At 43.9% G+C, this 27126-nt stretch overlaps 1 protein-coding gene and 1 long non-coding RNA gene across 3 annotated transcripts; one reads left to right on the top strand and one right to left on the bottom strand.

Annotated features, from left to right (window-relative positions):
- Positions 1 to 28: 28 nt before the first annotated feature.
- Positions 29 to 21892, top strand: LOC143836079 (uncharacterized). The gene is made up of 3 exons (XR_013230503.1): positions 29 to 167; positions 18214 to 18352; positions 20558 to 21892. It is a non-coding gene; the product is annotated as an uncharacterized LOC143836079 (long non-coding RNA).
- Positions 7755 to 26667, bottom strand: HSD11B1 (hydroxysteroid 11-beta dehydrogenase 1). 2 transcript variants are annotated; one of them, XM_077334875.1, is made up of 6 exons: positions 26277 to 26667; positions 25488 to 25618; positions 21886 to 21997; positions 19222 to 19407; positions 13547 to 13690; positions 7755 to 8410 (listed from the first exon to the last, which is right to left on the bottom strand). In XM_077334875.1, the coding sequence occupies exons 1-6, from the start codon at positions 26362 to 26364 to the stop codon at positions 8187 to 8189; spliced, it is 885 nt and encodes a 294-aa protein (XP_077190990.1). In that variant the 5' UTR covers positions 26365 to 26667; the 3' UTR covers positions 7755 to 8186. The 2 variants fall into 2 exon arrangements, with proteins under 2 accessions (XP_077190990.1, XP_077190991.1); XM_077334876.1 differs by lacking the exons at positions 25488 to 25618; positions 26277 to 26667 and adding an exon at positions 26064 to 26188.
- Positions 26668 to 27126: the final 459 nt, after the last annotated feature.

Genomic DNA, 27126 nt, shown 5'->3' with positions numbered 1-27126 from the left:
CTTTGGGTTATCATTCTTGGCACCTGGAGGCTGTGCCACTCCAAGAAATTGTGGTTAGCACCCTGAGACTGAATCAGCTGCAATGCCTTTGGCAATGCGAACTCCTTGACTCAACAAGAAAATGAACTTTACCTGCTCTTGAGCATTGTGGTAGTCATGACTTTAAGGTAGGTGAGGCTAGACTGCTGAGGAATAGCAAAGCTGTAAAGGGACAGGAAATCCCCGGTTTAAATTTCATTTTTTGCCATTAGTTCAGTAAGTTAATTCTTTAGGCAAGGTGCTCTTCCTCAGTGCTTTCCACAGTATTTACTTATTTAAAATATTTATATCCTGCCTTAAGTCTACAAACAAGACAGCCAAAGCTGCAGGAAGGAGCAGCTTAATTGGCCAACAAGCTAAAACCAATACAGAGTCAAATATAATTAAAAACAAATATGTACCTTTTAAAGAAGATACTGTATGGGGGATAGTAATACTTGCAGTGGATAAGAGGGAGTAAAGTTGCCAGTTCCAGGCTGGGAAAATCCTGGAGATTTGGGGATGGAGACTGCGTCAGTGAAGTACAATAGAGTCCAGCCTCCAAAGCATTCATTGTCTCCAGGGGAACTGATCTCTGGAGTCTGGAGATGAGTTGTAATTCCAGGAGATCCCCAGGTCCCACCTGGAGGCTGGTATTGCATCCCTTTGGAATTTGGTACTCATCCCTTTGGAATTTTTAAAGGCTATGCACATAAAAATGTGAAAATACTAAATAGTATTAGCCACCAGGCTGAGCAATTAATCCTTTCAGTCATCTGGGGATGAGTACAGGCACATTCTGTCAAGTTGCATCTGTGCTAATTTATGCATTACAATAGAAGAAGCCCACATTGAGTTTGTAAATGTAAAATCTCTCTCTTTTTTTTTGCTTGCTTTCTCATTTCTTGCCACCTAGTGGCCAAGCTGCAGTTTTAAAAGGCAAAGCAGTGCCATTTCCGTGCAAGAGCAACCCCCCCCCCCATTGGCATTCTTAAGGAGATGAACAGTGTCAAAATTCTGCCTCCCCAGCGGTAGATCCAAATTCCTCACTCCCTAGTTTCCAAATTCTCCCTTACAGCGATGTTTTCCCCCCTCCAGATCTTAACTTACCATGTTTCAGTGAGGAATCCCCAAATTTGGTTTCCCACTATGTAGGAATTTTGTGTCATCAATGTAGTGCACGCAGTCTAATTATTTTTTTTACATGTAATGTTGATTATGTTACAGCACAATTTTTTTTCATTATAATATAGCAACATTAGAATGTCGGGACCAAATAGGCAGTGAGGTTTCATGTAGCCTTCTCTGTGCTATTACCTGTCCATGAATTTCCTTTCCTCTCTTGTTTTTTCCTATTTTCCCCCTTGGTGAGTAGGTTTTGATGCCACCACATGTACTGGGTCTTCCTTCACACACACACACACACACCCTTCAGTTCTTCTGTTCTTTCTTTTTTTACAATGTTATTATGTTATAACATTATGGCATATCCAAAAAGAAAGAGGAGGTTCCGTTGCTGATGAAGTACACAAGAATACATGCATGATTCATAATTGTGGAATTAGTGTATGCAGTTCAATGATCACCCGAAAGAGCACGGGACTTTTGAAATGATGGCAGCCAGGCTTTTCTCCAGGATACAGCCAACCCTTTTGAAAATTATTAACAACAACAAACAACTTTATTTTATAGCCTGCCCTTCCCGCTTGGTTGCAGTGTCTATCGTTGACAAAGTAAGGTAAAAGGTAAAGGTATCCCCTGTGCAAGCACCGAGTCATGTCTGACCCTTGGGGTGACGACCTCTAGTGTTTTCATGGCAGACTCAATATGGGGTGGTTTGCCAGTGCCTTCCCCAGTCATTACCGTTTACCCCCCAGCAAGCTGGGTACTCATTTTACTGACCTCGGAAGGATGGAGGGCTGAGTCAACCTTGAGCCGGCTGCTGGGATCGAACTCCCAGCCTCATGGGCAAAGCTTCAGACTGCATGCCTGCTGCCTTACCACTCTGCGCCACAGGAGGCTCTGCTGACAAAGTACATGAGGACAATTTAGCATGCTTCACGAATTCTGTGTTCAGTTTGACAATTACCAGGAGGAGCAGGGGACCTTTGAAATGTTTCTCCCCACGATACATCTGAACTTTCTTTTTTAAACATGTTATGTTATAACATCGCTGCACATGTGCAAAAAACCAAAAAGGAGATTCTCTTGCTGAGAAAGTACACAATGCCAGGGCCACACAACCCCTTTTCAAAGGAAGTGTGGAACACATGGAGAGGGTCAGATCCAAATTCAGGAATAAATTCCCCCAAGATGCCCTTTTGCAGAAGGGGTGCCCCAAAGTCAGAGCATCAACTGGAGATTCAAGTCACCCGGGAACAGTGGCAACACAGATACTGAAAAGGGCTGAGAACCCATCTGCTAATAAACGCCCCTCTAAGCTCTGGCCAATCCTCAGAAAAAATGTAAATTATTAGGAGGTGGTGGTTTTTAAGCTTATATGATTAAAAAAAAACAGATTGTTCAGCCGCCCTGAGCTAACCAGGGAAAAGTAGGGCATAAGTAAAATTATTATTATTATCATCATCATTATTAATGTAGGCCTGCTCTTCAAGCGGAGTGGGGGTTTGGAAGGTATTGTCCAAGATACTGACTAGGGGACTTGTGAACTTTCCCACAAATGAAACAGATATATCATTGTTTTTCCAGTGTGACTTCCAAATATTACTGTTTCCTCCTGTGATCTACAATTTGCCATTCTCCAAAGAGCTTCAAAAAGAGATTCCAGTATGAAACTGTTTAATTAAAATTCACCAAGATGTTTGATAGCATTTCTCATGGCTGCAAGAGTTAGCACAGTTCTGCAGTCCTGCAAAATACAGCTCTTCTGCCAAGCTGAGCCCAAGTCCAGCCACTGGATCAAGTGACAGTTTTGTATGGTTATATTATTAACAGTTTGGATGGATGATTACAATGTTTATGAGTTGGTATGATAGTCTATGGCATTGTATCTCAGTAAGGTCCCTCTCCTCCCCGGGCTCCATCCCCCAATCTCTAGGAGTTTCTCAACCTGGATCAGGCCACCATATCCCACAATCCCCCACCAGTGTCCTGGAGGGACCTGGAAACCCAAAGGGATTCACATGAAATTTCTCTGTTCCTTTTGCTTTTCTCCAGTTGGACTCATGCCCACAAGCACCAAGCAAGCTTTGTCCTCGTTTTGTTCTAGTCACAGATGAGAAAGCTCAAATAATAGAGATGGTTGCCGTGACAAAGGCAGAGGGACCGTGCACTGAGAGAAAGAAACCTGAAGACGTGGGCTTTGAGAAAACAGCACTTTCAATAATTGTAATCTTCTGGAATAGTACGATACTTTCAGGTTAAGATGATTTAGTTGTTAGTTTGATGTGCTGATCCTATCTGTCTAGCATACGCAGCAAAAAAATTCATATGTAAGAATGAATAGCTGCCCCAAACTTCTGACAACGAGAGAACTACGGAGCTTGTTTGAGAAGAAATTGTCCCTGACAGCCCTAAGACTTCAAAATGGAAACTACAGTCCTTCTGGACAGAGTGGTAACATACATGGGAATAAAGCACAAAAGAAAGGATATTACATGTTCAGTTAATATATAATGAGCCCATTTTGAGGGCTATTACAGAACACTGTAGGTAGGCCCAGTCTAAGGAAACATGGGGCCTGTAGCACCAAAGCCAGTTGAAGTGTTCACAGGGCCATAGCAGAGGACAATTGGTGCTGTTACTTGTGCTGCACAACTAACAGCAGGGCACCCTTTCCTGGGATAGTTGGAATGTTGGAGGCAACTGATAGCTTCACTTCGCTGAAAACATTTACTAGTATTATCCTGAATTTAAACTTAACATTAAAAAGAAAACAACCTAAAAATAACCATACAGCACCACAGGGCCCCTGGAACTGCAAGGCCTGTAGTGTGTGCTACGTTTATTTATTTGTTTATTTTTATTTATTTTCTTAGATTTTTATACCGCCCTCCCATATGGCCCAAGAGCCTCTTGTGGCGCAGAGCGGTAAGGCAGCCGCCTGAAAGCTTTGCCCATGAGGTTGGGAGTTCAATCCCAGCAGCCGGCTCAAGGTTGACTCAGCCTTCCATCCTTCCGAGGTCGGTAAAATGAGTACCCAGCTTGCTGGGGGGTAAACGGTCATGACTGGGGAAGGCACTGGCAAACCACCCCGTATTGAGTCTGCCATGAAAACGCTAGAGGGCGTCACCCCAAGGGTCAGACATGACTCGGTGCTTGCACAAGGGATACCTTTACCTTTACCTTTACCTTTACCCATATGGCCCAGGGCTACTAGGATAAACCCGCTTCTGACTGTAGGCCAAGGGAAAATGAGACTTCAGACATAGTTGTGCCAAATAACAGGCAGTGTGGTATAGTGGTCAGAGTATTAGATGGATTTGGGAGACTCATAGTCCATTCCCCATTCTTCTGCGGGAACTTGGGCCAGCCACATACTCTAAGCCAGGGGTCCCCAACCCCCGGTCCGCGGCCTGGTACCGGGCCACAAAGGCCATCGTACCGGGCCGCAAGCGGCCCCGCCTGCCTCCCCCCCTGCAGCGAGAGGGGGGAAGAGGCCGGCACGGCAGCCGGTGTGGCAGCCGGCGCGCCAGCGACGCTAACGCGCACACGCGGAACTGCCACGCATGCGCATTTGCGCCCCCTGGTGGCCAAAACGCGAATGCGCGTCAACTCTGTGCATTCGTGTTAGCGCCACCTGGTGGCCAAAACGTGCATGTGTGGCAGATCCGCGCGTGCGCGTTTTTGAGCAACTGCGGCAGCCGGGCCGCTTGCTCTCCCCCACCCCCAGAGGCGGTCCCTGACCAGATGAAGGTTGGGGACCGCTGCTCTAAGCCTAATCTACCTCACAGGGGTGTTGCAAGGAGAATTAGGTAAACTATTTTTGGTTCCTAGTATGGAAAAGGGCATGGTATAAATGAAGTAAATAAAGAAATATTAAGTCTAACCTGTTTTGAAATAAGACTAGGGATGGGCATGAAACAACACACAACCTAAAGTTGGTCATGGATTTTGGCCAGCTCATGATTCATGAAGTGATGTTTGCAAAATAAAGAGCTGCCAAGATCTTTCACATATTGTAAGGCAATTTGTGGTGGTTCATGGAAAGCAGAAGGCATGGGTTTGAATGGCTCTGGGCTATTTAAACCCCTGCTTTCTGCTCTTCACTACAAGCAGTTTTGCAACAGGGAGCAGAAAGCAGCGGTTTGGGTGGCTCAAAGCCATTTAAATTCCTGGTTTCTGCTCCCTGCTGCTTAGCTATTTGGTTTGCTTTCTCCCTGTGAAAAACATGGAGCAGAAACCAGGGGTTTAAATGAACACTGTGTGTAGCACAAGATCGATCCCTGTTCTGATCCACCAGGCCTCTTCTTTCATTCAGATCCATTTAGCACCTAGATTCCATGCACCAGGAGAGGGGGCTGTTGGATAGACAAGTTTCTTAAAAGAGGTTAGCAAACTTTTTGCAGAGGTTACTTTTAAATTGAGTGCACTTTCCAGGACCTGCTTGCACAGTAACTCCAATCTAATTTCCCCTTTAGCATTTATAAATATATAAATTTATAAATGTTTCAATGGGGAAGGGAGGAAGGAGAAAGACCCGGGTTCAAATTGATCGGAATTCAGCAGGAGAAAAAGTTAGTGCAGAATCAGCCCTGATTTTGCTATTCTAGATGTAAATGGATTAGGAGTGACCACTGAGAGGGTGACAAACAACACTGACTGCCTGACCAGTTCTAGAAGCCACAGGAGGAAGGCTGTCCTTCCCCTAATGTGTCCGGGAAATTATAGATGTGTTTATACAAATGCTAGACAGGTCTAAGGGTGTTTCCACAGTGACTTTAAGAATTGCATCTGCAGTTTTGCTGCCCCAGGGAATTTCTTTGGCTTTGCACAAAAGTCAGGTTCCCAAAGTGCAGACTCACAGGAAAAGTCAGGATGCACCGCATTTTCTGAATCCCCCAAAAACGTGATTTTAGGGAAACCCAATGTGTGTGGTTGTAATTCACATATGTTTCCCTCTTATTTTCCCCACCCAATTGGTCTCATCATGCTTTCATGGACAAGTGGGCCCTGCTTAGCTTCTTTTCTGGATGCCATCTGCCACCCCTCCACAGCTTCATGAGGTTTCCACTCCCTTCCTCCTGCATCTTCAGTCAGATCTGCTTAGCTCTCCTTCCCCTAAACAGGGCTCTGTTCCCCCTGGTTTCAGCAAAGACCTCTTTCCCTTGCTGCAGTCACTCTGGGTCAGAATGCATTGCCCCCGTCCTCCCTGCAAGTGAGTTACAAGTTTCCTCACAATTCAGCCTCTTTGGGTCCCCTCCAGCCCACCCGCCCATCCACCCTCCTTCCATCTCTCCAGGCTCCCTGATGCCTGACTTTCAAACCAGGGAATGCAAGTGTGAGAAGGTAAATTAGGTGAGGGGAGAAAGGGAGAGGAGCTGACAGCTTTGATATTGCTCGATCAATGTATGAACAGCTTTAGTCAATGCCAGCTGGCAGAAGCAGCAGCACCCATCTGGCAAGTCGATGCTGCTCAGGTCTGTTGGCTGCTGTCCAGAGCCACTCAGCTCCCTTGCAAACCGGTCATGGGCATCTCTTTTCCTGCAGGGAGGTGAAGCATCAGTGGCAATAAAAAAAGAGGGGGGAAGGGGGGGTATTAAGGGCAAAAAAGAGAGTGTTTTTGCATTAGCAGCTGCAGTTGCTTTAAGTCTTTGCTAGAGGCTTTTGCATGCAGCAGCCCACTCTCCTCCATGCCCCCCTCTGATGTCTCTGGTGGCTGACGATCTTTCATACATTATTGCACATGCATCAGAAAAAAAAGAGGAAGGGGCAGAACTGGTAGCCCCCCATATTAGGAATACTGTGTACAGTTCTGGTCACCGCACCTCAAAAAAGATACTATAGCATTAGAAAAGTTGCAGACAGGGCAACTAAAAGGGGATGGAACACTTTCCCTATGAATAAAGGTTAATAATCTGAGGGCTCTAACTTGGAGAAATGACAATTGAGGGGGTGACATGATAGAGGTTTACTAAGTTATGCATAGGACAAAGAAGGTAGAGAAAGAAGTACTTTCCTCCCTTTCTCACAATACAAGAACTGGTGGTCACTCAATGAAACTGATGAGGCAGAAGTTCAAAGCAGATAAAAGGAAGTATTTCTTCACCCAAAGAATAATTAACATGTGGCATTCACTGCCACAGGAAGTGGTGGCAGCTACAAACATAGGGATTAGATAAACATATAGAGCAGGAGTCCATCTGTGTCTAAAAGCCACAAGATATAGATGGAATACTATGTGTGGGGCAGTGATGCTCTGCATTCTTGGTGCTTGATGGGCCATGGTGGGAGGGCTTTGGGAGTTCTGGCCCTGCTACTGGACCTCCTGATGGTACCTAGGTTTCGGACACTGTGTGACACAGAGTGATGGACTGGATGAGCCATTGTCCTGATCCAGCATGCCTTAATTTATGTTGTTATATTAATTAGTTGATATTCTTGGCTATGTTTAAAAAAAAACTGTATGTTTGCAGTCTAGAATCCCATATATAGCAATGGATTTCAGAAGTGTATATAATAGCAGCATAAGCCCACCATTTTCAGGATCTTGCCATCATATTAGTTATTTTTGGAGAGGGTCTAACTAAAGAGGTTGAGAGAACATAATCATCATCGGAAGTTTCCAGTGTTTATTAAATAGATATGGCCGCTGAGAAATCCAGGTTGAACAGGAGCCATGACAAGGGTAGTGGGCTCTTTTACCCACATGGTTGCACCAATAAAATCTGCTCATCTACAGGCAAGTTGTTATTAACCTTGGAGGGTTTCTTTCTTCAACAGCCAACTGGGTGGGATGAGGGTTCAGTTGATGCAGGGATGAAAAAGTTGGCCCAGTTTCCTTTCATTAATCCACATCTGAATTGGAGTCCTGCATGCCTGCTAGTTCTGTTTTTTAATGCTGGCATAATCTGATTTTGGGATCTCCCAGTGACTAATCCAAGTTATGTCCTCCAGAGAAACTATGAGCTAAAAGGGGGGGGGGGAGGGCAGCTGGAGCACCACAGGCCTGTGTAGCGTGAGAAATATAAAGGGATAAGCAAAAGTCATTAATTTTCTATTATTTTTTCCACATCAAATCTCATCCTGATAAGGTAATCCAGTAGATCTGGAGCCCAATCCCGGAATAAGACAGGGATCTTTACGGTTGAATATTTATAATAGACTTCCCGTTGGCGCAGGGCTCCCCCTTTAATGATTTCCAGGGCACATTCCTCCTTTGGTGCTGCTGGGAAAGAGCTGAACATACCAGAAGTAGCTTTCATAGCAGTGTCTGAGGGAAGGAAAGGAACACAGGTTAGTCGGTCCTTAAGGTTCAGGAATTTGGTGGACAAGTATGTGCTTGTAGAGACTTCATAACATTGTTGGATAGGTAAATCAGGAGTATTCATCATGGTGGGAAACTTCAGTTTCTGCTAAAATAGTATATCACTGAATTTCTTGAGACAGAATGTGTGCGTGTGCGCAGTAGAAGGCTAAAATTAGGGGGCTTTACGCACCGGGATCTTTGTTGCAAATTGGTCACTGAATGAAAAATCGCCATTTAAAATAGTGGAATTCGTCGTTATGCATACCTGCCTTTGTAGTGGTATCCAGTTGCGTTTTGTAGCGTTTCCCACAGGCTTCCGGTCTCGGCAGAAATCGCTAGAAAGGAAGCGCTATTGCCGAGCTCATCCCGCCCCTGGCCGTCAAGCAGCCAATGGGCAGCCGTTAGCATGCTCCCAAACAGCCCCTTTCCCTTTAAGAAAGGTTTTTTTTTAAAAAAAAACACACCCATTGTAACGAATCTGTGTAGATTCGTTGCAACGGAGAGACCCATCCAGCTACCTAATGTGTTTGAGCTGTCGTTTGATCGTATGATCGTTGCCACGCTGCCTCGAGTGAAAAGAAAAAAATCCCCCCTCCCCCCCTCTCACGGGCCCGATTTTCGGCTGAATGACTGTGTTAAATGTGTGTGCTTAGTGACTGAAGGGGAGGGACTGAAGCCGGGGAAGCCTCTGTTTGAGCTGTCATTTGATCGTGGCCACGCTGCCTCGGAGTGGAAAAAAAAAATCCCCCCCTCCCCCCCCTCTCACGGGCCGATTTTCGGCTGAATGACTGTGTTAAATGTGTGTGCTTAGTGACTGAAGGGGAGGGACTGAAGCCGGGGAAGCCTCTGTTTGAGCTGTCATTTGATCGTGGCCACGCTGCCTCGGAGTGGAAAAAAAAAATCCCCCCCTCCCCCCCTCTCACGGGCCGATTTTCGGCTGAATTACTGTGTTAAATTACTGTGTTAAATGTGTGTGCTTAGTGACTGAAGGGGAGGGACTGAAGCCAGGGAAACCTCTAAACTGAAAGAGGCTCGCTGGTGCGTTTATCCCCGCTCGCTCGGAGAAAAAAAAATGGCGATCGCTTCACCGGAAGTTTGGAGGACAGGCTCAGGAGGAGGGACTTTGAAGAAACCGCAACAATGTTAACGCACAGGTCTTTATCACTAGTGTTACAGATTGTTTGCAAGAGTGTAGCGCTTTCCGGAGGGTGAATCCACTTTTTGGGATTCCCCTGAAAGCGCTACAACGAAGCGCTTTTTGCTGATCGGTTTCAGGAGTGTTGCAGATTGTCTACGACGTCGTGCGTTAAGGCAAATCAATAGCGTTTCCAATTAGCAACCATTGTGTGATTTTGAAGCCGTGCAAAAAGCCCCTAGATATTTCCCTCCAATCTGACTGAGGATCTCACAGTCAAACCTGTGGGGGGAAAAAAACCCGTTCCCAAGCACACCAGGGCTCACTTTGAATTGGGACTGTAGGGGATGGGGCTTCAGTAACAGCTATTTTCTTGTACCAAAACTATCCAAGGATGCTGATGCCTCATTTTAGCACCCTCTTCCCAAGGCCATTAAGGCCAGGAAAGTAGCCTGACAAGAAGGCTGATGGTCCCGCCCCCTGTATTGCAGTCCCAATCCAAATGGGTTTTCTTGGGAATGTTGTTTCCTGCAGGTCACGTTTGATTATGACAGGAACCACATTGTGCCAAAATATCTGGTCTCAATTCAGACTTACAACAGAATTTTTGAGGATATTCGCGTAAGCACATTTTGGAGGAATTACAGGAAAGTTCTTTTAGAGTTTGACTTGATGATGTGTGTGACGCAAGTAGGGTTGAGGATTTCCCTACCTGACTTGGGTCACACACAGCATCTACTTAAGGCCTTAGCCATTCTCTCTGTGGCCTGATTCAAATTTAATAGTGACATGACCAGTCAATTCAGCCATGGGCCTTTGAGCCTACATGGTGCTTTGTTGAAATTGCCAGCAGCTACAGGTAAATTAGATGCTATGCAAGTGCAATCATCTGTATTGTAAACATGGGTGCTATCTTGTTTTAAAGGTGAAGGTATCCCCAGTGCAAGCACCGGGTCATGTCTGACCCTTGGGGTGACGCCCTCTAGCGTTTTCATGGCAGACTCAATATGGGGTGGTTTGCCAGTGCCTTCCCCAGTCATTACCGTTTATCCCCCAGCAACCTGGGTACTCATTTTACCGATCTCGGAAGGATGGAATGCTGAGTCAACCTTGAGCCGGCTGCTGGGATCAAACTCCCAGCCTCATGGGCAGAGCTTTCAGACTGCATGCCTACTGCCTTACCACTCTGCGCCACAAGAGGCTCACTCTTGTTTTATGTTGCATCAAAATCAACCCCAATTAGGCTATAGGTTTGGCTCCCTTAGCACTGTTAAGGGGTTAACACTGAATCTCCAATTCTATGTGGCTTTCCGCACAAAGGGCAATGTGGCTAAATCTGTGCGCTATTGAAAAGCACTGCAGGCAAAAGCGTCAGATCGCGGTAATGCACACAGCCGTTTCTAGCGAAAAAAGGCTCTCCCACTAGCGCTGTTCTTGTAACGTACAAGTTTCCAGTCTCGCCGAAATCGCAATAGGGGAGGCAATATTTTCCCATGTTTCCTCCCGCCCCTTAACTGTTGTGTTCGTGTTTCCCTTTAAGAACTCTTTTTTAAAAACCTGAAAACACCTGTAGCAATGCATATTCGTTCCTTCATTGTATCGGACAGACCTTTTCTGCAGGAAAAGAGCTGGCGCTTAATCGTTTACAGGCTCCTCAAGTTAAAAAAAAAAATCCCCCCCATGGGCGAGATTTGTGGCCAAAATTATGGGCAGTGTCGAACAAGTGGCTGTATTGTGCTTGGGAACTTTAAAGAGAGCCAGTTTGGCGTAGTGGTTAGGAGTGCGGACTTCTAATCTGGCATGCTGGGTTTGATTCTGCACTCCCCCACATGCAACCAGCTGGGTGACCTTGGGCTCGCCGCGGCACTGATAAAACTGTTCTGACCGAGCAGTGATATCAGGGCTCTCTCAGCCTCACCCACCCCACAGGGTGTCTGTTGTGGGGAGAGGAATGGGAAGGCGACTATAAGCCGCTTTGAGCCTCCTTCGGGTAGGGAAAAGCGGCATATAAGAACCAACTCTTCTTCTTCTTCTTCTTAAGACACTTGCATTAGGGAGCTTTGTTTAACTTTTAATCACTTCTGTGGAGGGACTTTAGCCGGAGAAGCCTCTGAGAAGTCTTGCTCGTTCGTTGCTTTCCCTGTCTAAGGAAAAAAATGGCAGTCGCTTCGCTGGAAGTTCGGTGGCGAGAGCAGGGACATTCTTTTTGCCGCTACATTGAGAACGCACATGCCTTTCGCTGATGTGTTGCATCTTGTGTGCAGAAGTGTAGTGTTTTTATCAGGGGGAATCCACTTTTCCCGATTTCCCGAAAAGCGCTACAACAAAGCACTTTTTGCGGGAGTGTTGTAGGAGTTTTGCAGATTGTGTGCGACGTCATGTGGAACGTTGAATTAGTAGCATTTACCAAAAGTAAGACTTCTGCTACATTTAAGTCGTGCGGAATGGCCCTATGTCTCCTCTGCTTTGCTTGGTCTGCCTGACCAGATTTACCAGTTCCTTTAGCTAGGTAATTTCACGACTCCTTTCCCCATACATTTGGTTGGATCAGCTACTTCCCTGTATTGAAGCTGGAGCCCACCAGGTTTTCCACTGGGGAAAAGGAGGTGGGTTTTTCTTTGCCGACCCAAAAGGCTGTATTGGTGACCATAGGGCCTGCATAACAGAAAGACCATGTGAAATAAGAGCTGTATTATGCAGGGGAACTGGACGAGCTTGAGTTAAAAAGCTATGTGAATCCAACCTATTCTCCTACTGCACCCAAAGGTCTCAGCTGTCTTGTTCATTCATGCAGAAGAATGAAATAGGTATGAGGTGGAAAAAAGAGCTGTACTACTTGTGACTGCAGGTGGTAGATTCCAGCTTTTGAATGTTTCCTTGCATTTTTTTTAAGTGCAAACAGTAAATTAACAAGGTAGGAAGAAAGGGTCTGTATCCCCTCTTAGTACTTATTATGTTCATCTTCTGTTTTCAACTTTTTAATGCAGGAGAGCGTTCCAAATGGTGATCTTCCACTTGTAGTCATAATGGTGGGATCCAGTCTGTGTCTTCAGGTCTCTGGCCCCTGTGTGAGCCCTCCTTGTGAGCTGTAAAGGTCATGTTTTCTCACACATATGGTGGCCATTTTCCCTGATTCTGTTCTTCCTCTGCCATCAGGATTTAATGTTTTTCATGGTAATTAAAATACTGATATACTGTTAAACTGATATACTGTCATAACATAAATCTGAGTTCTCAGATTTCACTTTTTAAAAAAAAGTTAATCTCTAGACTTTTCTGTTGCAGAGATATAAGAGAAAATCTCTGCAAAAAAGAGACCTTACTTAAAAAAGAAGACTTACTTAAAAAAGAAAACTGGGAATTTAGAGAATCTATTACCTACACTGCGATGTTATATTGATAACAAGAAATTCAACTGCTGATTTTTAAAATGAAGTATTAAAAAAGCCTAAGTAGGCAGTGCTGGATAGTTACCAAGGCGACCAAAATGGTGGTCAAACACTTGCAAATGGAAGAGTTTGGAAAGCTCTTTGAAGCATTTGCTTCTTGTCAAGCTGTTTAAAAAAACAACAGCAGAGAAGCTAAGGAATATTTCTACCCGCTTCTGGGTGAGGGTGGCAGACATAATACTACAGAAGGGATGCTGGGATGTAGTTGTTATTGCTAGCTCTGCTTCAAGTGGCAAACAGCCAGTGCTGCCACTGTAGACTTCTTTTTTGTATCAAACTGGATATGCTGGGAGGTGACACAGCACATTAAAGAAGGAGAGAGGGCAGAATTTACCCTCCAGTTCCTGCATTTCCCAGTTTTTAGAAAACATAATGCCTTCTCTACTTTAAATGTGAATGGCAGAACACATGTATTTCCCACCACAAGCAGTTTAACCCTTCACTGTGAAGTGTGTTAAGTATACCTTCCAAGAAATCTAGGTCCTTAATAGACAGGTTTCAAAGAAACTGTAGTACCTGTGTTGATGAGTCCAAGAATGCAGAGTGTGATGGAAATATTGGTGTTCTGGATAATAAATTCCTGTCTCAAGGAGCTGAAAAATCCATCCAGAGCAAACTTAGCAGTAGCATAGGAAACCATGAAGGGGAAGCCAATTTTGCCTGGAGAAACAGCAATGCCAGAGTTAGTAAATTCCATTTTGGTCCTGAAGGTGACAACGTTTACATGTCTTTACTCTAGTCCAATGATTTCAGTGGCTCAGAAGCCAAATTGGGCACTGTTGCCCAATATGGCTCCTAGCCAATATTTCAGGACAGTGTACAAGGCCATTCCTAAGTGGAGCTCATGGTAAGTAGGTGGTCCGCACCTTGAAATAGCTGCCACAATAAGGACTTGAGTACAAGCAAGCTGTGAGCCGCCCTGAGGTACATTCATCAAGCTCAGCATAGAAGTAAAGGGTGCGTCCTCTGTAACACTCCCCACCTTTCTCTGCAAATGCCACATTCTCATGCCACTACTTCTGCAATTGTCAAGAAGAGACCAAAAGCCCAATGTAAGCAAGTGTACCACCTCGCTTTTGCCGTGCTTGTTTGTTGGGTTTTCTTTGTCCTTTTGCATTAATTTTCCTCTCTTCAGCACACATTTCGCTTTCTGGTTGCTGTTTTCCTGGGTTTTCTGAGAGTGCTTTTTGCCAATTTCCCTTTGGTTTTGCTTCTAAGCTGAAGGTAATTCAAAAGCATCCAGATTCTCTTGGATTCATGCCACTGCCCTTTTGACACCCTTTGAAGGTCACCCCCCCCACCTACATTGAGGTCATTCTGGCCACTCTGCACCTTCTGTCATCCTTATTTGATGTACAAGTTCCATTTCCCTCTCATTTTTATTATTTTATTTTTACAAGCAGCATGAATCTGTCAATATGAGACTATCACAAGTCTTGGATCGCTGAATTTTTAAAAAAGCATTAAATGATGGGAGTTTAAAAGGAGCTGTGTGGGTTTTAGTTCCCTGGTGGTATTGACTTGACAGGGAGATTGGAGAGGAATATAGATTTCAGTGCTTTATGCAAACATAATGAAAGAAGGGGGACCATCAGCATGGTGCTTTGGTGAACAAAGTTTTGGGGGAACAATTTTAGCAGTGTCTGAAAATCTAACATTACAATGGCAGATGAGCCACATCAACCTTCTGCAAACTAATGAACATAAGTATTCATTTGGAGGATAGAATGCAATGTGCACAGGACAGGCTTTAAAAAACTGTCAAAATCATGACCAGTGTGCAGGATCAAGTTAGAGAATAAAAAGAAAAAATATAAAACCACACCAATTTGCAAAGAAGGGCTGGTTAGTGTTACTACGTGGCGGTGCTAGGGCATTGGTAAAAATACCCCCCATTTTTTTTTCAATTTAGTGGCACAAAGCTAAAATAGCTCTTCAGAACTTCTGCCAGAGCTCTCCTTCTTCATACAAATTGCAGCCCTGTGCAAAATGTGGGGGAGTTGCAGCTGACTTTGCACAGATGCATGCACTGACAGACACACGTTGCCAATTATCACAGCTTGCAAGGCCAGTGTCAGTGGATTCTACTGGGCATTCTGTACACTCACCATGTTTCCCCATATTATGACATTGTGTGACTCACCCATTTTTCAGAGTGCTCAATCTCAGCAGAAAATCTCCTAAGGTAAAGGTAAAGGTATCCCCTGTGCAAGCACCGGGTCATGTCTGACCTTTGGGGTGATGCCCTCTAGCGTTTTCATGGCAGACACAATACGGGGTGGTTTGCCAGTGCCTTCCCCAGTCATTACCGTTTACCCCCCAGCAAGCTGGGTACGCATTTTACCGACCTCGGAAGGATGGAAGGCTGAGTCAACCTTGAGCCGGCTGCTGGGATCGAACTCCCAACCTCATGGGCAGACAGCTTCAGACAGCATGTTGCTACCTTACCACTCTGCACCACAAGAGGCTCATAGAAAATCTCCTAGTACTTGTCAGTATGGGAATGGGGCTTTGCAGCTGCTTATCACATTCAAACAGATGTGGTCAGGTTCAACATTGGGTTTTCTCTTTTGCCTGTGTTCCTTTCTGTTCCTTATCATTTAACAAATTAACTCTAAAAAGCATGCACAGTACCTGAACCATGAAGATTTAAATGGAAGGTGCTTGCTGGACACTACTGCAAACTTGCATTAGGACAACTGCATATATGTATTAAAAAAAAAAAAAACTTTGGATGCCACTCTCCACACATCAAAAGTAAGGTTCAACCCCAAGTGCATTATTAAAAAAATGGTAGCTACAGAATAAATACACTGGAAGAAAAAGAATGGTGTGTAAGGCAGGCACAGAATCCAAAATCAAGCTTAATGGCTTACTGCTCTGAAAATATGCAATAAGATGTATATGTGTAGTGGGCGAAGCTGGGCACTAAGTGGAGAAAATAAAACCATCAGCATTGCACTTACCCAGAAAAACAGCAACCTGACCACAGAGGCGTTTTGCTCTCCTTTCTCCGTGACATTCTACACACGCTGGATAATGGACTTTCAATGGACTTTAGAAATAGATTTTTCTACTTTGCACAAGAAAATCCAGCTACAAAAGCACAATGAAAGTGCATTATCCAATGTGTGCAGAATGGACCCATCTTAATTTTCTCTAAGAGACTTACCAATTATTCTGTCACTTGAGCTGTCATGCAGGTGAGGAAGCAAGAACCTCCACAAAGGCTGGTTAATGTTCAACAATGGTGTGGAATGACAACCCAACATGCTCATAGACAACCTTAATTTGGTACTTTAAATGGTTATAATTTTGTATCCTTGTGTGTTTGTGTCTGGTAAGTAGGTACACATGGAATATAGTAGTCCTTTGCTTGATACTATTTGTAAAAGTGGCTGTCTGTGAGCTGTGGAGTAAAAACTGCTGCATTAGTCTTATTTACAGATTTTTTTCCCTCCATACCATTTTTTAAATGTATTATATTTATATCCCCTCTAAAATTTAAGTGGTCAAAACCTGGATGGCTCAATTGGAAAGGCTTCAATTAAAAAAAACACACACACAAAATAATCAAATTTTTCAAGACTGAATTGATTTCTGTCTTCCTCTCTGTGTACGTGTACCCATACATGTGAACTTTGAAAAATTGAGAGTATTGGGAATTTTAGGGTACTCTGACTATATATTTCCATAAACTAAAATCAACCAGAAGAGAACTGGATAGAAATGTAGCAAAGGGTTTAATGAGATTAAGTCTCATAATTTAAAAATCCTGCTTTTGCTTTGTCTTAATTTGTACAACTCAGTCCAGGGGTCTTCATTTTTAGGCTGTTTCTGGTTCTGGGGATTTTGGTTTTCGGTGCCACCTATACATAAATGACACCCATCTCTCTTTCTCCTTAACTGCTAAATCTGGTGTACATGTGTTAATTCTGAATAGGTGCCTGGAGAAGATAGTGGGATAGCTTAGAGCCAATAAACTGAAGCTCAGTCCAGACAAGACTGAGGTGCTGTTGGTCAGTTTGTCCTGCTTGGCCAGTTTGTCCTGCAAGAGGTTGTATTTCTCATGAGAGAGCAGGTTTGTAGCTTGTCCATCTTTGGCCATTCCTTGAACAGTATGATGTGGTCACAGTGATCCATGCTCTGATTGCATCTAAATGACTGTAATGGGCTGTATGTAACACTGCCTTTGAAAATGGTACAGTACTGCTTATGGGATATGTCACATTCTGTAAAATATGAATACTGTTCTATCAACATGGAACATTCAACTGCAAACCAAAAACAGAGAAGATCCATATCCCCTGTGCTGTGGCAGGATATGCTTCTTATTAGTCAGCAGACATTTGGGTATCATTCCAGAGGTACCAAAGCACAGGGCGAAAACTTCATAATACAATTACGTTTTGCATACAATGGTGGAAAACTGCTTCCGGTTCACTATTGTAGTAAATTTCTTCCTGTATTTAATCTGTTAGAGATGTTTCTAGGAATGCCAGTCTCCAGTTAGGACCTGAAGATCCCCTGGAATTATAGCTAATCTCCAGAATATATAGAGAAAAAAGGCGATTTGGAATGTGGACTCTATGACATTGTACCCCTCTGAAGTCACTGACTTCCCCAGGCTCCATCCTCAAATCTGGAGCCTCCCAAGTCCCAACCTGGATCTGGCAACCCTGCCCCCCCCCCCAATATTTCCTGCTGGTGGCCAGGGGAACCTGGCAACCTTTGCTGTTTCTGATATCATCCTTTTTCTTCAGAGGATGATAAAGAATTTGGGTTGATACATCCAGCTATTCTCCTGGTGCAAAAGGGAGGAGGAAATACCCTTTGGCCACTTAGCTAAGCTTCTTTATTAACTAAAGTGTGGCCATTTTAGACTCACTCAGACCTCTCTGTCTTTCTAAGAAGCACAAAGTCTCCCCACTCCTTCCAGGAACAAGTGTATCTTATTGCAACAGCTAGAGATAGCCAGAGGACTGGCTTATCACCCTCAAAGGTCAGTTGTTCGTTACAAGAGAACAAGACCTCCCCAAAGACCTGTGCTATTAAAATATATAGTTACCAGGGTGCTGATAAGACCCAAGAAGGGTATGCCCTGTTCCCATCTGCCAGAATGCCAGCAACGTGTCCAGAACATGCAGAATACATAGCCACTAACATGGTTACTTATATTCCAGGTGACATAGTGCAGCTCCACGGGACTGTTAGTTTGAATGCCCTATAAGAAGGGAACCTTCTGTGCAGAACCTTCTTCTCATCCTGAGGACATTCTGCCAGCCAGTACATCTGACCCCAGACACCACAGTATGCTGTCAGGTATACCTTGTGTCTGTGTATGCAGAAGAGTATTGCTTTGGTCTCTTGCCTTGTGGGAGGCAGTTGGGGGGGGGGGGAGGACTTGCTAACAGCTTGTTGTCTATTTAACAGCTTGTTGTCTGCCTGTCATATGAAGTAGGAACTTCTCAACAGGGCATGAGCTTGATGCTTTCAGAATGGAGACTGATCCCCCACCCCATTTGTGACCAGAGGTGGCTGTACGACTCTCTGAAAAGATCTCTCCTTGAGAACTTGGCAGCTTTGATGCGGCATTAACTGGTAGAACTGCTTGCTGCAGGCCAGCATTGTGAAGTTGGACAGCACTAAGAAATACTCATTCCAAGTTTATACTTAACAATGAGACCCGCATGAACAAAACCCATGTGTGACAGGGGTTTTAGTAAAGAGGGGCATTTGGAAAGATACAGTGAAAAAACTGACTGGATCTAACCCAATGCCTGAGAATTGTGTGCTGACTTTCATATACAGCAATTGGGTACATTTTTCTTTCGCTGGGGGTATACACTGTATATTCCTTGCCTGTAGCCAGTTGACAGTGCAATCGACAAAATACATGCGTACGCACGTATTTGTTGTTATTGCCGTCAAGTCACAGCAGATTGATGGTGATCCCGGAGGGTTCTCAAGGCAAGAGATATTCAGAGGCGGTTTGCTGTTGCCTGGCTCTACGCCACGATCCTGGTATTCCTTGTGATCTCCCATTCTAATACCAGCCTGGGCCAATCCTACTTAGCTTCTGTGATGTGATGGGATTGGGCTAGTCTGGGCTATCCAGGTCGTGTCACAAATATAATATACAAAAAAAAAGTTTTAAAGCATCAGCTCATATAATTGCGGTTCATGCTTACCTGCCAGGGATGAAACTACTACAATGCTGCCTTCACTGTTCTTGAGCATAGGGAGAGCTGCAGTTGTCATGGCCACATAGCTGAGGAAATTGACATGGAGGCGTTTCTGCAGATCTTCAGTATCACTGTTGAAATAACTGAGGTTTGCAGCAGTAACATGATTCAGAATAAGCATGTCTAAACTTCCTGAAAAGGAAAGAGGTAGGAATTGTTTAAGTCTGGCTGGTAGAGGACAACATGATACAGTCGTTATTCAGATTAGCTAACCTAGAAATTTTGCAGGTTTACTAAGATACCAGGGCTTCAGGCCTTCTACGAACTACAAAACTGGGTTTGCATTGCTTGTAGCTTGCCATGACTGTATATGGCTTTACAGGACTTCTAGGGTGAGTGCATTGACTTCTTGAGGGGAGGGTGCATGGTGTACGCCAGCCCTGGCTACTCTGATAACGTAATGTCTTTTCATGTGGAGACTCTGTACTCACAAGGGTAATTATTTGCCACATGCTATCCTCACCCAGCTTGCTGGGGAGTAAACGGTAATGACTGGGGAAGGCACTGGCAAACCACCCCGCATTGAGTCTGCCATGAAAACGCTGGAGGGCGTCACCCCAAGGGTCAGACATGACTCGGTGCTTGCACAGGGGATACCTTTACCTTTATCCTCACTGGAGAAAGTGAAATATACAGTGAATGATTCAAGCAATTTAACAGAACAAAATGCAGTATATTCTATTAATTCAAACACTGTTAACCCCTTTTATATATACTCACTGTAACTAAACCAGTTGTAAAATTAAGAGAAAGGGTATGTATATTTTGTTCCACCAGATCTCTGCACGAGAATCCCTTTCCTCCTCAATAGCCTTAGTTACAGGGGCTACCTTCTGCTTAAAAAGACCTTGAGAGCAAGCCGACCAATGTTTGCTCTGCCAGACTTTGGGGGGCATTTAAATATTGTGTGATTTATTTTTAAAACACTTTCCTAGCCCTAACACTGCAACTCAAACTTATGCATATTTAAACAATTATTTTATAATTGTTGATTTGTGTATGATGGGGCTGTATGTTGCTTGATTTTGCAGAATATCAATGTCATAATAATTTAAAATGTATAAAGGAAAGATCCTTATCAAAATATTGGCCAGACCCTACTCTTCTAGACATAAGAATCTCTTGGCTTTACTGGGAGTGCTTTGATTTGTCAGTTCAATTTGCTTATCCTTTTGATTCTTGACATCTGCCTGCTTTCTGATCCTCATTGGATCCTTTTAGATCCTGGAGTCTCAGTTATGGGAATTTGTGACTCATTTTCATACCATTCATGATTCCACAGGGTAACATCTTCTATTGGTTTCCAGAGAACTTGCCTTTCATCTTAGAAGCAGGAATGTCAGCAACAAGGAAAAGGTGTGGACCCTACCTGCTATACTGAAACTATGCATGTGGAGGAAGGGATGAGTGGCATAATAGCATCCCAGAAGGCGAGAAACTGCCATGTCTACTACACAGCACTGATGTCATCAGCTTAACATACATACAGTTTTGCTATCCCTTTTCTCCTTTTAGATCATGAAATTCTTTATGGATAATCATTGAGAAAAGAGAGCAAATTATAGGAATTCCCTAGTTACAAGGCTCTGGAGAACAATCCACAAATTTGACAGGTTTTTACATACAATGGAGGAAAACTATCTATATCCTATTTATAAAACTCCACCATCAATTTGTGAATAGCTCTCCTGGGGATGGGGGGTTCCATTGGAAAAGGTGGACCAATCAGTGTTGACAGATGCTTGCCGCAGTAGAAGATCGGACTACGCAATGGAGCTACAGGTTTTGCAGTTTAGGCTAAGAGACAAAAGAAGGAAAACTGCTACCTACTTCCACATGCAGTCTGTAAGCCATTGAGCAAGTTATTAGCACTTGACAAGAGATGGTATCTTGAGCTGTAAGAAAGCGTTCTACTTCTATCCAGTCCAAGCATCCATTAAGAAGCAATGCCCAGAACACCTACTACCACTCCCACAAGCCCTCTTCAGTGTTCCCAGGCTGCCTCAGCAAATGGCAGCACCTGCTGAGTTCTTTTGCATGCTTACTTCTATGGAAGCAGCTCAGTATGAGAACCAGAAGTGCCACAAACATGGTTTCTCCATTCAGCTCGCGTGTTTCTGGGCCTACTGGTGGTCATCACAGTACAAAAGCACTAGAAGAATGACTATGGGACTATAACATCAGGATTACACCTCCCTGAGAGAAGGCTTTGTTTCCTTTTCAGATACAAGGAAAGGATATTGACTATGGGACAATGGGTTGAGGTGTATATGGATAAATCAGTGAATTGTGGATTTTGTTACAGGCCTATGCCTGATTCAAAACACATATGTTTAATCTTCACAGTGCTTCCAAACTCTTACGTTAATTTGGAGTCCCTCCAGTTCCATTCTTGTATTTGAGATCTTATGATGCCAGAGGATCCAAATTCCGTTTTCTATTATAACTGTAATCCATACTTGAGGGTCTTAGATTTGTGGACCTCTAAAAATACAGGACAACAGTACAGCAGATTCCTGGCTAGCCTTCTTTATCATGTTCAAGAGTATCATTTCCACTGCAATGATGGCAGGCATTTTGACATTATTTCAATTTTAAAAATCAGCATACCCCATAATGCCTCTGCTTTCTTTACCACATCCTGAGCAAACCCCATGTCTTCCATGCTGCCATTCATGTAGCTGGCAGATGCCGCACCCAACTCCAGGCATCGAGTGACAACCTGAAACAAAGAGAAAACAAAGTTTCTGGAGACCCAATGCCTTTTCAGCCCCTTCCTCCAAAATTAAATTCCTGTGCTATACTGCAAATAAACAGCTGGGTAGTTCAGTTTACAAGTATTCACTTAGCAGCCCAATTTTAATCTGCCTGCTTAATGGATCAGTATTATCAGTGGGGAATTTCCACTGGAAAATGCAGCTTTGTAAAAAATTTCCAGCTGGAAGAATGCTGAGTTTCTCCCCTAGCAGAATCAACATGAAACTTTGCTTTTAACAAGGGCTTGAAAACCTTGGGGTTACCAAATATCTGTTTAGGGTATGGTGTCAAGGTTTTAATACATTCTAATGATTCCTTAGCATCTCCCGAGATATTTATATCAGACGTTTAGAAATGGTTGTAAACCATGGAAAATATTATTATAATCTACTAGCAGCAAACCTGCAGGGACATTTCCCCCTCTTTCACTATTTCTTTTTTCTATGCTGGTCTAAATGATTGTAAATAAATGTCTATTTTTTTTCTCTTCCCTGAAAGCCCCTATAGCCTTTCTTCCTTCTTTCTTTCCTGCCCAACCTATCTTTATCTGTCCCCATCTTCAGCTTTCCCTTCTTTTCTCAGGCAGCTTCTACCCAGAAAAATACCATGACCCAGCTATGTGATGCCAGCCTGGCTGCACGAGACTTACCTCACTACACCAGTTTGGTGTAGTGGTTAGGAGTGTGGACAATTAGTCCACTCTGAAAGGCCAAAACAACCCTGGAACAGACCCTGCCCACTTCTGGAATGCTGGCAAAATGACTGTGGTTGCCTAGCATCAGCCACGGAGGGCATCAGTTTCTTAAAGCTACAGGCACCCTTTTTTATCATGGGACAAGTTAAGATTTCAGAGGCTTTCCTCATGTTTGAAGAAAGATTTTCTTGTCTGTTTATTGTCTTGTCTCTAGTCTCCAGATTTAAGTATCCATATTGAGAATGAGATATATTGGCCATATTGAGAATGAGATATATTGATACTGACTACTTCTATAAGAGTACAACAAAATTGTAAACTTAGGAACTAATTAGTTTTTCTAGGATCCAAACTGGAGAAATGTCTTCAGCAACCACAGTACAAATTGCCAGGTGCAACTGATATGAATAGTTACTTTGGACCTGGATTTTAGCTTCTTGTTTATAATACAGACAATTGTGGTCTAAATTTGGGTCATGCATAAACACTGCTAAAAATTGTAGTAGCTAATCTATAACATTCTTATCATTCCTTGTGCAAGTTGATGGAAATAATGAACCTCAAACCACTTAGCCAGTGTGGTGTTGTGGCTAAGAGCATGGACTTCTGGCAATGTGGGTTTGATTCCCCACTGCTCAACAAGCAGCCAACTGGGTGATCTTGGGCTCGCCACAGCCCTGATAAAGTTGTCCCAACTGAACAGTAATATCAGGGCTCTCTCGGCCTCCCCTCCTCACAAGGTATTGGCTGTCGGGAGAGGAAGGGAAGGCGATTGTAAGCCACTTTGTGACTCCTTTGATTAGTGAAAAGTGGGGTATAAAAACCAACTCTTATTGTTATTATCCCAACCTTGCCTCATATTAGAAACCCTAGCAGATGCTTGTAGGTCACTGACATTCTTATCAGAAGAAATCTGGTCATTCAGAACAAACTCTGAGATAATGAAGCATGACTTCATACATTTCAATTGAAATTTTTTCATTCATTGTTGAGAAGGATTCTCAACAGGTTGAGTTCTACCTGTATAAGTCAGTGCCTGAAATATTAGAGTTAAAGCCAGTCTTTAGCACTATACTGTAGGATATTATAGCATTATAGGATAACAATGTGTCTATAGCAGGGGTCTATAGCATTCGCTGGCAGGGGCTCCTGGGAATTATAGTCCATGGACATCTGGAGGGCCGCAGTTTGACGACCCCTGGTCTATAGTAACAGCTCTACACTGTGGTTATACTTATTTATTTACTTCATCTATAGAAAAAGAAAAGAGCTGGTTTGTTATACCTCACTACCCAAAGGAGTCCCAAAGCAGTTAACAAATACCTTTCCCTTCCTTTGCCGACAACAGACACTCTGTGAGGTAGGTAGGGCTGAGAGAGCTCTAAGAGAACTGTTCTGTGAAGAGAACAGTTGCAAGAGAACTGTGACTGGCCCAAGATAACACAGCTTGCAACATGTAGAGAAGTTGGGAATGAAATCTGGTTCTTCAAGTTAGTGCTCCATGCTGGCTCTCTATACCATGCCCTTTCTGACCAGTGGACACACAAAGTGGCTTATATGGTTCTCCCTTTTATTCTTACAACAACCCTTTAGGTGAGGCTGAGAGTCAGTGTCTGGTCAAAGGTCACCTAGTGAACTTCATGGCAGAGTGAGGATTCAAACCTAAGTCTCCCGGATCCTAGTCTAACTCCCTAACCACTACACCACGCTGGCTTCAACCCTGCATGATGACCATATCCTTCCAATAACTTTCCAATTGTACACTTTTATCTTGTGTACATAAGATAGTAGGCAAAATTCTGCCAAGCTGGGACAAGGGAAATGAAACAGGTTAAAGGAGGCAATGGAACCAACATGTCCACACCACAGTTCCTTTTTGTGCCAGGACTCAGGGTAAGGAGGGGCAAATAAGCCCCCTTCCTTCTCCAGCTGCTGCTGTCTTCTAATACTTTGGCTTCCTCATCATCTCCTTATCTTCCCTTACTTTTCTATGTTGATGCCCTACCCCATCCACCTTTACGTTTTAGCTGACCAGAATTGGCACAAATAGACATCAAACAGAGCATGAACACCAAGAGTTAAAAAGTGCAGAGTGAAATTAAAATAGAGATGACATTCAAAAGTGTTTATGGCATATAAAATATCGCATAAATGTGCTTATAAAACATATATGCACCATGTAAGGATGCCAGATGGCTTGATTTATACATGTTTTGGAGGTGCCAAATGGGGGCTTGTATTTTTGTTACATGAATTTCTTCCATTTGCTGCGGCTGCTTCTGTGCCTGAATTTATGTTTGCTATCATACATTGCCTGGGACAGTTTTGGGACAGTCATCAGAAAGGATGACCATAACAGTGGCACTCTGCCTAACATGATGGCAATCCATCCTCTTTCAGTAACTGTGTCTTCTTTGGACCCCTCAGCTGTCATGAGCTCTAATCCAGAAGGAGCAGTGCTGTGTCAGAAAGTGGAGAGGTGACATCATGCATCACAATGCAATTCAGGCATCCTATTCAATCTGCCAACCTCTGAATATTTACAAAGTATGCAAAGCTAGGGACTTGCTTTTCTTTTCTTTTTGGATGCCGGATCTGGCAAGTTACCACCACTGGCATGCGTGCATTTGTCCCAGTTTTCAGGAATGCGAATAAGTACTTTGTAGGTATTTACAGATATGACTAGAAGGGAGTCTGTGCATGTGCCCCTAGAAGAATGTGCCTGATGAAGAACATGCATATATAAGCATTTGACATTTACTTTCTGGAGCTTGGCTTCTGTCCGCGCAGTGATCAGTATGTGGGAACCCATGCGTGCCAGGTGGTACGCCATCTGTTCGCCGATTCCTGTGCTTGCCCCAGTAACAATCACACGCTTCCCTTGCAGCATTTCTGGAACACAAGACACAGGGATGCCGATCCTGCGAAGTAATTCCCCCCCCCCCCCCGCCACCCCCAATAAACCTCCAAAGGGCAAGAAACAGAGGAGGATTCCCAGCCATTCCAGCCTGCAAATCAACTGCCCACTCCCAACAGTCCTCCAATCCAAGCCCGGCTTTCCTCCCAAGAAATCAGCAGAAACAAGAATTGCTGACATTCCAATCGGACACCAAGCAGCGCCAAGAGAGACGTTTCTATTTTATAATCTAATTGAACAAAAGGACGTGTTTATTTTGAGCCATTTTGTGCGCTCTGCTTCCCAGAAGTTTTTCAGCAATCAGACTATAAAATAACTTTCCCACTCTCTTCGAGTGATTTGCACAAAGTGAAATCTGCTTCAAACGGACAGTCTATCCAAGCCTCTCGGAGAATCCAAGTGGCAAACCTCCCACCTCACCTGTTTGCTGAAAAAATATTCCTGCCTGTTGCTTGATGTCATTTCAAAGCCTTGCCAAGCAAAACCTTCTATTATCAGCAATGCAAGAAACGCCCAGACATGTTTCATTTTAGGCTGTGCACCAGTTCCTGTGTAAAAACCCATTCCAGCGTGGCTCCCTTCCTCCCCCCTCCCCCTGCTTTATTTTAAAATGCTTTGCTTTAAATAACTTACCCGGTTTAAAATCTTCCTTTCCGGAATAAAACCAGAGGGCCAAGACCAATCCAACAAAAGGAACCAGAATCTTTTGCAAGAGACCCATCCCACTGTACAGTAAGGAAATAATCAAGCATGAGAAGCAAGAAGGGGGAAAAAAAGCCCTGCAGAGCTGCTCCAGACAGAAGGAGCAATGTCTATGCTGTAAAAACCTGCTAGTGCAGAGGCAGCCACTTCCCCAAATGTCCAACCTTCTCACAATTCAGGGTGCTCGTGGCAACAGCTCCATCGCAAACATCTAATTTGCTTTTTGTCAAGAGTTGATAAACTTCGGCCTAAGTGACAGCGTCACTTGGGATCCCGGCCGTCCCATTTCATATTTCCTGTCCCTACGTTTAAAATAGAGAAATTTGCACAACACCCTGAAAGAGGTGTGTCTTTGCTGAAAAGCATCAAGTTTCACTTCAGAGAAGATCCTGGCTGCCTACACCAGGTGGGCTAGTGTTTTGTAGATTCATTGTTAGTATCTGCCAGCAGCCAGGCACAGACTCCACACACATCACAATGCAGAGGCAGAAGAGGTTGACGGCTCCTTGCAGTTAAAGATGGTGGGGCAGGAGCCGGCACGTTAGTGTGATAATCAAGCCTCATAATACAATAATTGGATCAAAATGTCAACAAGCATTGGGGGCTGTGTTTTTTCCAAGACCGTTTGGGAAACCCTGAGTTTCTAAGTTCCCAGTCTAAAACAATCTTATGTCTGTAATTAGCAGGATGAATGAAAACTTTATATGTCCCACCCTGTTAAACTTTGCCATTCCTCAGTGCTGTTTGACCTTTCTGATGTCACAGGGGAAGCCTTTTCAAG

This window comes from Paroedura picta, chromosome 4 (assembly GCF_049243985.1).
Source record: "Paroedura picta isolate Pp20150507F chromosome 4, Ppicta_v3.0, whole genome shotgun sequence".
In the NCBI taxonomy this organism is placed as follows: domain Eukaryota; kingdom Metazoa; phylum Chordata; class Lepidosauria; order Squamata; family Gekkonidae; genus Paroedura; species Paroedura picta.
Note: the sequence above shows the minus strand (reverse complement) of the source record. Positions and strands in the feature narration are given on the sequence as shown.